General features: G+C 41.5%; 1 protein-coding gene across 2 annotated transcripts in view; it reads left to right on the top strand.

The window, feature by feature from the left end:
- The window catches only part of ADHFE1 (alcohol dehydrogenase iron containing 1), a 307,754-nt gene that overhangs the window by 254,482 nt on the left and 39,154 nt on the right, over positions 1-14,118 (top strand). For both annotated transcript variants that reach the window (XM_085605518.1, XM_085605517.1), the window contains one exon: positions 4,613-4,691. In XM_085605518.1, the coding sequence (XP_085461644.1) occupies positions 4,613-4,691 (79 nt within the window). The remainder of the gene's footprint in view (positions 1-4,612; positions 4,692-14,118) is intronic.

Raw genomic sequence — 14,118 nt, 5'->3', positions numbered from 1 at the left:
TGTCAAACCTTTAAGCAAGAGTGGCCCCTATCCCCTTACTGCTTGCATCAGTTGAGATTAATGTGTCCCTTGCCACATCAAAATTACCAATGAACGGGCCGAGATTATAGACTCCTTTATGGCTCTGAATACCTCTTCTTGTTCTTTCCCCCAAGTGAAAGTGGAATTCTTCTTCACTAAACTCCTAAGGGGTTAAGCCAAAACTGAAAAGTTCCTAATGTACTTTGACATAAATTCTGTCAAACCTAAAAATGACACAATTTCCTCCTTGCAGGTGGGTGTGGGCGCCTTTTTCACAGCTTCCACTAAATCAATTTTAGGCTTAATACCTTCCTCTGAAATTGTGTGCCCCAAATAGTCCACTGATGTCACCCCCAATTTAAATTTACTTTCTTTAGTAGTAAATCCTGCATCTCTCAACTTATTAAGTGCCATCCCTACATTTTTACCATGTTCATCCTCATTTGAACCATACACCAAAATGTCATCCTGAAAACACATGGTTTTCTTACAATCTTTCAGAATGTGTTGCATAATCCTTTGGAACGCTGAGGCAGCAGACGCCAACGCAAATGGCATCCTCAAGAACTTGTAGTTGCCAAATGGAGTAGTGAAGGCCGTCAAAAGTTGAGAATCCGGGTGAAGATCGACCTGATGATAGGCCGATGATAGGTCCAACACACTGAAAAATTTTGCCCCATGAATTGTGCTTAACATTTCATTTATCCTTGGTAACGGATGTCTGTCAACAAATATATTTGCATTTAAGTCCCTCAAGTCCACACACAACCTGATACTCCCCCCATTATCCTTGGTAGTGAGAACAATGGGTGCCAACCACTCTGAACTCTCTATTTCCTCGATAACCCCTTGTCTCACCAATTTTTGAAGCTCCACCTTTAAGGGCTCTCTCATGAGAAGTGGTATGGAACGAGTTTTGTGCAACACAGGGACTGCTCCCTCTTTTAAAACAATTTTATGCATGTAATTTTTTAATCTTCCAAGTTTTTCAGAAAACACTTCAGGGAACTCCTTAATGAAATTACACCCAACCTCCGAGGGTTCTACTAGCATGACCTGTTCCTCATTGTTGGGATCTAAAGTGATACCCAAATCCTTCTGGTGTTTCCATCCTAAAAGACTCAACCCTTGTTTGGTGATGTAAACCTTACCCACCGTGTGTCTGTCCTTAAAAGAAATTCTCATCCTCACCATACCAACTAAGGGAATAGGTTCTTTGTTGTACCCTGAAGGACTGATGTCGGCACTCTCTAACTTTATCTGTTTTCCTTCAAACTTTTCCTTAAACACCTTCTCTTCAATGAGCGTGAATGGTGAACATGAGTCCGCATACATTTTGAATTTCTCACCATCAAGAACAATGTCACAGGAGGGATATTGTATTTTCTCCCCAAAATTCCCTTGGCCAATCTGGAAAATATACTTTTTCCCTTCATCTAACTCTGTCCCCGAACAACCAATCTCATTTACTTTTGGCATGAATGCTTTGCAAACCTTTGAGAAATGTCCCTTCTTATTGCACTTTCTGCAAACAATATTCCTAGCTGGGCATTTCCAATTATTAGCTAAGTGATTTGGACTACCACATCTAAAACACAACTAACCCTCACTCACTTTACCAGGAATATCTCTAAATCTATCCCCCACTTTACAAACAGTCTCCTCCGCTTATGTAGACTTGGCTTCCCCTTTCTCCCTACACTCACCAACCGAAGCTCTCATCTCCTTCATGCACAAAGCTGTGTGTTCAAGCCCCTTAGCAATGCTGATCGCTTCCTCTAGATCTGGGTTCCTTGTTAATAATTCTTCCTGAACTTTCATATCATTGGTACACCTAACTAATTGGTCCCTAATGAGGGAATCGGTTAGAGCACCAAATTCACAGGTGGCTGACATGCCTCTTAATACTGCCACATAAGAAGAAACCTTCTCATCCTTCCTTTGACTCCTTTTAAAGAACTTGTGCCTCTCTAAGACCAAATTTATTTTATGTTTGAAGTGCTCTTCCAATTTCCTTAATGTGTATTCATAAACATCCCCTCCTACATCTTCATCATCTGTCTCATCATCAATTAATCTTCCTGTGATGTCCTCAAAAACCTTCCTTCCCTGAACTCCTAAATTGTGTAAAAGAATGTGCTGCTTCCTTATATTTGAAAAATTTCCCCCACCAATGGCAATAAGGTACGATTTAAAAATACCCTTCCATCTGTGCCAAGATATGTCCAGCTCCCCTACTTCGTTTAAGAATGCCGGTGGTTGACTCATGCCCGCTCCTGCCATATTTGCTTGTAATGTCAACTTACACGCGTCAACCTAAAAACACACTTAAGGTTATAGAATGCTTTTACCAAGGCCAGGGGAAAGGTATTACTTTCTTTTCTTTTTCCTTTTTTTTTTTTTCCTTAATAAAATGCAAAGAAAGGAAACATACCTACGTAACACTCCATGAAAGTCAATACCTGTGCCACTATTTTCAACCTGAAATGGAAAAGGGTTAACTAAAACATCAAAAGATCTGCAATAAATGTTTTTCAAAAATGTTTCACATAGGAAAAAAAAAAAAAAAACTTCCTTCGGCTTTACATAAGCAACCCCTGACCGTTTCCTTGTGAGCTTCAATGAAAATTAACTTCACCACCAAAATGTACATGAATTTAAAGATGATCCTCTTTTCCTGTCACTGCACTTCCAGTCACAAAGTACTTGACCCCTTCACTGAACTCCGTTTGCTGAACTTCGTCGAATCTGTCTATTATAAATGTTAGCCGACTTCTCCTCAGCTGAGGAGTGAAGCCCCGCTTCAATTGTAATGACTTTTCCGACGAATCTGCCTCGTAACACCCAAAAAAGTTTTTTACTTTTACTTGAAGACCAACATTCCGTCACCTCAAAGAACGAAAGGAGGGTTACACCGAAATTACAGCGAACGAAGCCTCCTGAGGAGAAACTCCCTCAGTCCGCACTGCTGCACCGCTGATAGCCCCCAAGGGAACACCGGGGAAGAGCGGCCAGTCAGCCTGCCAGCGGGACCGCAAACCTTGCAATTTCACGCCGCGCACCTCCTCAGGACCGCGCCAGAACAGCAGCCTCCTCAATAATTCCTTGCTTAACCGGACACATTGGCTTTCACAACGCACCTCAGTCTGACATCAGCGAAAGAACCACCCGAACGTTGCATGCGTTGAATGCTGCGGGACGACTCACCCTGCTTGTAATTCGTAATACAGGACGGCAGCAATCACTTCAAGAATAGAACACTCACTTCATGAAAGTGGAATTTCAGATGGTCGGCAAGACGAACATCACAGGGGAAGATGCAGCGCTGTCCCTGACACAGCATCCCGTAACTCGTCGCCAAAATGAAGTAATCTCCGAGGCAGGACTTGAGTACAAACTTCTTTATTTAAGTCATTCATCAGCTACATCTTCAGCTTGCCACCATAGACTTCAGTACCCCACAGGGCTCTCCCAACATTATATCAGAGCCTTCCTTGCAGGGTTCTACGAAAGAGCCAACCAGGTAAGAAGAGAGGGGGTGGGTGGACCCAACCAAGTAGGAAGGATGTAACACGCCGCTAGATCAAACTCTTGGCTTAGGGAGTCTAGGGAAATGAAGGATCTACTCCTCCACACATTTCGAAGCATTCAATCCCTATATTTGCCCACTCCGAGGAGCCAGTTAAGTTTGAGACAGTGTGTAGACATTTTTAAGCCTCCGCAACACAGCCTTTAAAGGTTGTGGATACAACTATAATCCTCATAGTGTCAAAAAATGTAGCTGAGAAGAATAATAAGTATTTTGCCAAAGCTGATTTCTAAGCTTTTATGCATCACACCTCTTCCTGCTTCTGTGTCCTTATATGACAATGATGGCATCAAACTGACTGATTTATGCCCTTCGTAGACAATAATTTTTGGTATCTAGTTATATTTGTCAGTGGTTTTCTACACGTTTTAGACATTTAACATATATTTTTCCATTGTTAATGCTGCAGCCAAACGTAGGTTTTATTTTCTTAGACGTTTCCTTGAACTTCATCTAACTATGCCTACTCCATATTTTGATTTGCATTTCAGAAAGGTTCTAGTATGTTTTCTATGGGGAAAGTGGAAGAAGTGTGTGTGTAATGCAGGGCGGTCTGCATGTTTTTGCATGCTTGTTTTGCATTCCGCACTGGTTAGCAGTGGCTACAAATGAGATGGCTAATCTGAGCTCTTCAGGAACCTCATTCATCTAACAGCCCAGGATGCATCCTCTGGCATGTGAAGTAACGGATGCAAATCTGTCTGAAGATTCGAAATGCCTTTTGCCAGATGCATGGGCTGCTTCTGGTGTCAGGCTACCCTCCAGGCTTAATAGGTTTAAGGTTTTTTTAATATATTTTTTTATTTTTGTTATATGTACTTTTAGGTGAACGCTCCTTGTGGTTGACTCATATTATAAAATACATAACTTTAAGTATGCGAGGATTGAGATGCAGTTTGAGACAAACGTAACATTTGCATTTTTAACGGTTAAAAAACCTGTCGTTAGCCATGTAAGAGAACACGTTCATAACATGGCACACACTTTTTTTTTCTTTTCTAGCCATGGCATGTCTTATCCCATCTCTGGTTTAGTGAAGACCTTCAAAGCAAAGGACTACCTCGTGGGCCATCCTATAGTGGTAAATGTTTTTTTTAATTTACATTTTGTATATGAATGTGATGAGATCTCTACACACATCAATTTGATATTTCAAATTATACATTGTAGTGTTTTAGGTCGAACATTCAAGACGACTTGTCTGTTTCCACTTAGGGACTTTTTTTCTCTTCAACTGCCTCTATTTAACTGTCTTGATAGGATGATAGGAAACGACCAGTAGAGGTCAGTAAAATACCAGAATTGCTTTCTGCTGAGGGACTTTCTGCTGAGGGACTATCTTTTTTTATTTTTCTGGCAACTGCCTCTATTTAACTTTCTTGATAGAAAACGAACAGCAGAGGTCAGTAAAATACCAGAATCACTTCAGCATTCTCTAGATTCCAGTCCATAGTGATCGTCTTCCACGAGCATCCGTAGACAATAATATTTTTTTCATATCTTGTATTTTCAGTGATATGACCACCGAAGGCCCTCATTTTATATTCAAAACAGAGCTTTGGACTATACCATTTCCAGCTCAAAGGCAATATTTCTCTTCTTGTGTTCCCATACCTGGAGTGTCACGCAGTTTGGTGCTTATTTTGCCTCCATGTTAAAGAACAAATGTGTCAGCGCCCAGGATAATGTGCTGCATAGCTAAATACATATAAGGTCCCAAAGGCGAGACCGATTGCATTGCAAATGCTTGTTTAATTATGACAACTTGTGTAAGATACGTTTCTATTTTCTCAGTAAATTGAATAGAAAGTTAAGGAGAATGTTCACTTAACACTTTAAGAGAAAAGTGGGGTGTGTAGTACACGCACTGCTTGGTGGTTATTTGGTTGGTTATCTTTTATTACGTGCTCCAAGGTCTCACTCTCCGAAATCTGAGTGAGTTAAAACGTGAAAAATGCACTCCCCAAGTCTTGGGGTGTGTCCCTCGGGCACCGTTGTTGTCCTCTCGTGGAGGTTTCAAATGTTTATCAAAGGATTAAGCTTGAAAGTTCATCAATTTGAAAAAACTTTATTTGGCGTTTTTTTTGGCGTTCATTTCAAACACGTTACGGTGACGATGACATAGGTTGTGAGCTCCCAATTCATTTCGGCATGAGCCTTCGTCAGGGGAAATCTACGATTAGTAAAGAGGATGAATGAGTACTGCATGTAGGATCAGTGAATCACATGGCAATTATTTGCACTGAGTGGTGTTAGTTTGGTGGCCGAACAATAAAGTGAAAATGTGGATTAATGAAAGGATGGAAGATGAATCGTGGGGATATAGGTAACAGGCTCGTTGTGAAGGGTAAGTGGCCGCGTGTATGCAGCTCCGTGTTAATGAGATTTAAAGTGATATACGTGAGAGGGAGACCCAAGGGGATTCTTTCCAAAGAGTGCGTTACAGCCGGATCTTATTAATCGACTACTAGAGTGGTTGAAGACTACTGTAAAACGTGCAAGCCGTAACGTATAATATGTTCTTATCAAGTGCTGAAAGCCTCATCGTGTCGTCCGTGTGTGATGGTCCGCATCTAGGCTCGTGTGGGAACAGATTTAAGTGCTGGAAAGCTAACATTAATGACGTGCAACGTGAAGGGTAGCAATGAGTATGGACATAGGACTGTGGTGATGTAGAAACGGTAAAAGGACCACCCTGGTGGTGCTATCTAGTTCGGAAGGGAAAAAAAAACGGCGGGATATGACTGATCGGTTATCGTTGATAAAAAGTGAAAAAAAGTGCATGTGTGGGTGTGAGGAAAACGTAAATAGTGAGGATGGGATTGCCATGAAAGAAGTTGGAGTATGTAGAAGTCAGAACACATGAGACCAGAAGTGTCAGTGGTAGAGGATATTATGGATGGGTTTGAATCAAGAATGAGATATAAGTGACGTGCAATGATGGTTGATATGTGGTACTTGGTTGTTAGTAAATCAGTGGTAGATCTAGCACTTAAATCTGTTCCCACACGAGCCTAGATGCGGACCATCACACACGGACGACACGATGAGGCTTTCAGCACTCAGTAAGAACATATTATACGTTACGGCTTGCACGTTTTACAGTAGTCCTCAACCACTCTAGTAGTCGTTTAATAAGATCCGGCTGTAACGCACTCTTTGGAAAGAATCCCCGTGGGTCTCCCTCTCACGTATATCACTTTAAATCTCATTAACACGGAGCTGCATACACGCGGCCACTTACCCTTCACAACGAGCCTGTTACCTATATCCCCACGATTCATCTTCCATCCTTTCATTAATCCACATTTTCACTTTATTGTTCGCCCACCAAACTAACACCACTCAGTGCAAATAATTGCCATGTGATTCACTGATCCTACATGCAGTACTCATTCATCCTCTTTACTAATCGTAGATTTCCCCTGACGAAGGCTCATGCCGAAATGCATTGGGAGCTCACAACCTACGTCATTGTCACCGTAACGTGTTTGAAATGAACGCCAAAAAAAACGACAAATAAAGTTTTTTCAAATTGATGAACTTTCAAGCTTAATCCTTTGATAAACATTTGAAACCTCCACGAGAGGACAACAACGGTGCCCGAGGGACACACCCCAAGACTTGGGGAGTGCATTTTTCACGTTTTCACTCACTCAGATTTCGGAGAGTGAGACCTTGGAGCACGTAATAAAAGATAACCAACCAAATAACCACCAAGCAGTGCGTGTACTACACACCCCACTTTTCTCTTGATATCCACATTCCGAAAAATAGTACGCAGCACGCAAACCAAAACATCATGCAATTCGACGAAATATCACACCTAACGGACACAAGAGCGGACACATTCGCCTACGGTCAAGAGGAAGTTTCAAGAATCTACGCGCTCATACAAGAGGGCACAACCACCTTTTCAACCAGGAACACTAAGGAACAGAAGATTCGTCAGCTTTTATACCTCTCCAAAAAAGAAATTAACCAACGCTTACATGCGAGTACATTGATCAGATACCACAAAGCCCAAAGAATCCCAAGGGGACTCAGAATACCACTCAAACCTTCTTTATGCAAAAATCAACAGAAGTTTAAAGATAAATGGTTTGCCATCCTAAATAAATGCTCTTTAGACTTGATCCTTCTGATTATAGAAGAATTATCAACTATCTTGGAAGAGCTGACTAAAGATATACATGACATCAAAATGGAACTAGAAAAATCACTAACCACAGAGGACCTCAATGAAATACTGGAGGACATTAACAAACAATTGGCAAAACACACAGAGGAGGTGAACGAACGCAAAATTCGAAAATTTCGTAGGGACACAACCGATTATAAAATGGGGGAAGTATAGTCCTGGGCCGAAATGTATGCCAAACGGAGACAAAACAAACCTTATACCATCAATACTGAGACCTCATCCTCTGACAGTGATCGTATACAACCACAGAGAAGGCCTCCTACGAAGGACAGGAGACCCGCAACAACATCAATAGATACACCATCAACGTCGACCACCACTCTGAACAGCGAAGAAGCTCCTTTTTTAGAAGTAGGCCCGACAGGTCAAGAAGACCCAAGAGGAGTCGCAGAAAAAATCAAGGAAAAGGACTAAGACCCACCACAAACTCGTACTACCTTACCCAAGAGGGACCGCACAAAAAAAACCAACCAATAGACAATCTAGTCATTAACATCTCTGACTACCACTTCAGTGATATCGAAATAAAAGTCTTACAGAAGGGTACATCTTTTGTACCGACAGCTGAAAGCAACCTGCTTGAACTACACATCAGCTTCTACAAACTTATGAGGAAACTTAGACTTCGCCACTTTTTCGACAACGTCATGACATCTACAAAAGAACAAGAAGAAGATCCCCTAATGGGCTTACGGCTTAAAAGTACTTTTATGGCACCAGTCAGCCACAAATGTTTAGACCTATTTGAATCAGGTGTAAAGAATGACCTATCCAAACTCAACTACAACAGAAATAGATCAAAACACAGCAACCTCACCAACAAAGAGATAGGTATTTTAAAATCTATTGCACACAATCCCGACATCATCTGTACTAAAGCGGATAAAGGTGGAGCACTCGTTGTACTCAATTCCAACTATTACAACTCTCAAATATCAGCCCACGTCCAGGATTCTGAAACATATATGAAATTGGAAATCAATCCCACAACACAATACAGAGAAATTTTACAGGTCATTGTACAAGCTGCTATTGACAACGGCACCATCAAGGAGAAAGTTCAAAAATTTCTCATTCAACCAAACCCAAAAAGTCCAACCATCTTCATGGTACCCAAAATTCACAAACACCCCACCAAACCTCCCTGCCGACCCATCGTCACCACACGAGGAAGTCTTCATGAACCAGTTGGCAAATTTCTAGATCGTCATCTTCAACCCAGTGTTAACTCCATGAAATCATTTCTCAAAGACACCACCGACTTTCTAATCAAACTCAACCAAGTAACCACATCACAAGACGAAAACATCATCTTATGTACTGTGGACGTCAATTCCTTATACACCTCCATCCCTCACCAGATGGGTTTGGAGGCCATTGAACAGGCATTATTGCATTCGAAACATCCACACAACTTGCAGGTCTTCCTAATGGAATTAATGCAATTTACCCTCTTTCACAGCTACTTTGAACATTACAATGAATGGTATCAACAACTAACAGGCACGTCTATGGGAAATTGCGCAGCTCCAGCGTACGCCAATATTTTCATGAATCAATTCGAAGAAGACCACATCCTCACCGTACCCACATGGATTAGCCACTTAAAAATATATCTCAGATTCATTGATGATATATTTATCATATGGAAAGGTTCGGACCAAGCTCTCAAAAATCATCTTGACAACCTCAACCAAATCGACCAACGATTACAATTCACCTTTAACATCCATCCAGATACTATCACCTTCTTGGACGTTACCATCACTAAAACATCTACGGGATTTGAGACTGACCTCTACAGGAAAAGCACAGACAGGAACAATACCCTCCATTACCAAAGCTTTCATCCGCCTCCACTCAAACAGCATCTCCCATATTCTCAAATGCTTCGAGTGAAAAGGATTGTATCCAACCCCAACAAATCCCTGGATCAGCTCAACATCCTTACACAAAGATTCAAATCTCGTGGTTACCCTGATCAGGTACTACTAAAAGCGAAAGAAAGATCCAATACCAAAAATCGGGATCAACTTCTCACAATACAACCCAAACCAACCAGTAACCAAATCACGGTAGTTTCTAAATATTCCACCATGAGTACAAGCTACAGACGAATAATCAAAAAACATTGGCAACTGCTTAAATTAGAGCAGGACTTCAACCACATCTTTGACGAGGAACCAATTTTTGCTTATACAAGAAACAAAAACATCGGCGAAATTCTAAAACAACAAAACCAACCACTTACACATCTTTCATTTAAAGGAACCATCCCTTGTTTGAACTGTAACAGCTGTAATAACATTATAAAAGGCGACCACATCACACATCCTATGAAAGGACATAAAATCAAACTGAGAACAACGGCAACCTGTGATACATCTAACGTCATTTACATGCTTAAATGCCCCTGTGGCAAAATTTACGTCGGACAAACCGAAAGAAAAATGAAAGTAAGACTCAATGAGCACAAATCCAACATTAGGACCAAACAACCAAAATCATCAGTCGCTCAACACTTCATGGAAGCCGGACATAATGTTAGCCAACTAAAATTCTGCATTCTTGAAATTGTTACAAAGAAAGAAGGGAGAGACAATCGCAACTTCATGCTACAAAGAGAAAACCACTGGATTTATTTTTTAAATTCGATGAAACCGGATGGTTTAAATGATCGCACTGAATTTTCATGTTATCTGTGACCGTATAATCTAGAACTTGATTTCATATGACTTTATTTTTAATGTATGTTTAGTTTCTCTGTTTACTAGATCTACCACTGATTTACTAACAACCAAGTACCACATATCAACCATCATTGCACGTCACTTATATCTCATTCTTGATTCAAACCCATCCATAACATCCTCTACCACTGACACTTCTGGTCTCATGTGTTCTGACTTCTACATACTCCAACTTCTTTCATGGCAATCCCATCCTCACTATTTACGTTTTCCTCACACCCACACATGCACTTTTTTTCACTTTTTATCAACGATAACAGATCAGTCATATCCCGCTGTTTTTTTTTCCCTTCCGAACTAGATAGCACCACCAGGGTGGTCCTTTTACCGTTTCTACATCACCACAGTCCTATGTCCATACTCATTGCTACCCTTCATGTTGCACGTCATTAACGTTAGCTTTCCAGCACTTAAATCTGTTCCCACACGAGCCTAGATGCGGACCATCACACACGGACAACACGATGAGGCTTTCAGCACTCGGTAAGAACATATTATACGTTACGGCTTGCACGTTTTTCAGTAGTCCTCAACCACTCTAGTAGTCGATTAATAAGATCCGGCTGTAACGCACTCTTTGGAAAGAATCCCCGTGGGTCTCCCTCTCACGTATATCACTTTAAATCTCATTAACACGGAGCTGCATACACGCGGCCACTTACCCTTCACAACGAGCCTGTTACCTATATCCCCACGATTCATCTTCCATCCTTTCATTAATCCACATTTTCACTTTATTGTTCGCCCACCAAACTAACACCGCTCAGTGCAAATAATTGCCATGTGATTCACTGATCCTACATGCAGTACTCATTCATCCTCTTTACTAATCGTAGATTTCCCCTGACGAAGGCTCATGCCGAAATGCATTGGGAGCTCACAACCTACGTCATTGTCACCGTAACGTGTTTGAAATGAACGCCAAAAAAAACGACAAATAAAGTTTTTTCAAATTGATGAACTTTCAAGCTTAATCCTTTGATAAACATTTGAAACCTCCACGAGAGGACAACAACGGTGCCCGAGGGACACACCCCAAGACTTGGGGAGTGCATTTTTCACTTAACACTTTAGTCATTTCTGTATAATAGTTTGCTGTAGTGTGTTTCTGTCATCACATGTTTTTAAGCATGCATATAAACAACTTATTTTGAACAAATAAGACAGAATTATCAGGTACGTACTAAAACTTACAGGGAAAGAGAATGTGGCCTAACGGCTAGACCGGTCAATCCATAAATCTGGGGAACCAAGTTCGAGTCTCGGCAATGACTCACCACATCCTGTGATTCTGGGCAAATCACTTAATCTCCCCATGCCTAACAAAAATTAATGTGTCCTCATGTGTCGCAACTGGTGCTCATGTAAAGCGCTATAATGCCAGATACCTTCGGGTCAAGTTTGCACTATATACAACTCCGAAAAGAAAAAAGGTTTAGTCGTAGCAAAGCTACCAGAATATACTTACCAAAAAATACACATGGCGAGCCAAGGACCCCGTGTATTCATCACATCCTATAAGCTGAAGAGTAAACTGCCTAACATATTTCTGTTTATGAATATGTAAGGTTCACGGTGTTCTAAATCTTTCCCTTCAGAACCCTGGACATCAGTGATCTGTATTTCCAGCATGAAGCCTGCTCTGCAGTACACTAACGTTTGCTGGCAGCAGCAAAAGCAGTGGAGAAGCTGGTTAATGAACAGCTCTCCGCCTACCTGAAATCTAATGGCCTGTTGCATGATTCGCAGTCTAGCTTCTGACAAGGGGTGAGGACTGAGACTGGAATTAATGGAGTACATCAAACAACATCTTCATGGCGGACGCTTGATGATGGGACCCCCATCAGACCTATAGGCAGCGTTCAATACAGTCTCTCATGCTACCCTCTTAGACAGATTCAGAATGGCAGGTATTCAAGGGATGGCCTTCTCTTGTTTGAGTTCTTTTCTACAGGATACATCCGAGTCCACCGTCATCTATTTTCATCCTCTCCTAGGCACCTATTATGTGGAGTTCTGCAGGGCTCAACACTGAGCCGTACTCTTTTCAATCTCTCCCTTGCTCCCTTAGCTCACTTGTTTGAAGTTTGGGGTGTGTAAGTGGTGTTCTATGCAGACTACACACAGCTTCTGCTATCCTTACAGGAAAACTCAGATTCTGCCTTGATTAAGTTTAAAGACTGCCTCAAGGGAGTCCAGGCTGGATGAATGATAATTCTCTAAAGTTAAACTCAGATAAAACAGAAGTCCTTTTCTTTGGTACAAACTCTCCCACCCCTTCCTACCCTCTGGTGACCAGAGGAACTTGGCTCCCCAACGGCCCCTGAGGCCCACGTGAGAAATCTAGAAGTCATGTTCGATTTGAATCTCTCTTTCTCCACGCAGATCAAGCAGGTGTCATCTTTTTGTTTTGCTAAACTTACATCCATAAATAAGATGTTGCATCTGATCCCATAAGAGACTTGTAAGACAGTAGTTCACACCTTGTTCACCTCCCAGCTGGACTTCAGATGGTGCAGAATGCCGTAGCAAGACTGACCCAAGAGTCCCGTATAGGCAGGCCATATCTCGTTATTGGAAGCAACTGCATTGGCTGCCAGTAATAAATCGGATCAAGTTTAAAGCCCTTTCACTAACTTTTAGACCTTTTTCTGGCCAGGGCCCTGCATAGCTGCAAAAAAGACTGCACCCATATCAGCAATGTAAATCGCTCAGATCAAACCATGTACTATTGCTTCATGTCCCAAAATGTGCTAAGACAGAAGTAAGATCTTTTACAGCCTTGACAGCCAAGCTGTGGAATACTCTCCCAGAAAACCTGCTTAGGTCTGCATCGATGTACATTTTTAAGAAAGATCTGAAAACCTTTCTCTTCGACAAATGCTTGCCTCCTTGTTTATCTGCACTGGATGTATTGGTTGTAAGTACTCCACTTGAGTCCCAGGACGCCTCTGGTGAAGCAGCTGTGTACTATACAAATGGAGTTTAATCGATTGATTGATAAAGACAAATGTTGCTGAGCTCCTTGTAATCCATAGTTGCTGCCCACCAGGTATCCATCAATACCAGCTTTTTAGTAATTGTAATTCTATTACTTCCCTGCTGGAAGTCGTCAGCTCAATCACTGTAGCCGCTCTAACAACTTTTGATGGGCTGTATGAGAGCAGTTTGTTAACACTCACTGTGACTACAAAATTGGGCAGTCCTTAAGTCGTCTTTAAGTTTGGTGGTCTCTTCCTGGCGGCTACTACAGGCCAGGCAATATCGGTACCAGGCCATAGTCTGCCCACGCTGCCTGTCAACCAAAAGCACTACATGTCTTTCACCAGGGTTGTTCAGTGAAATAAAATTAAACTAGAAAATACTATTGAAGTGGACATAACTCTAGAAGTAAGAAGTCTATGAGACCTTCTGGAAAAGATGTTTATAAGGTAATGCTGCACTTGTTTTAAACCAATGCGGCATGTAGCATTGAGCATTGATTTATAGTGGACAACACATATCCTGTAGTTTGGACTTTGCTGCTGCAGAACATTCCTTGTTACACCTCAAGT

Source organism: Triturus cristatus, chromosome 5_1 (assembly GCF_964204655.1).
Source record: "Triturus cristatus chromosome 5_1, aTriCri1.1, whole genome shotgun sequence".
Lineage (NCBI taxonomy): Eukaryota > Metazoa > Chordata > Amphibia > Caudata > Salamandridae > Triturus > Triturus cristatus.
Note: the sequence above shows the minus strand (reverse complement) of the source record. Positions and strands in the feature narration are given on the sequence as shown.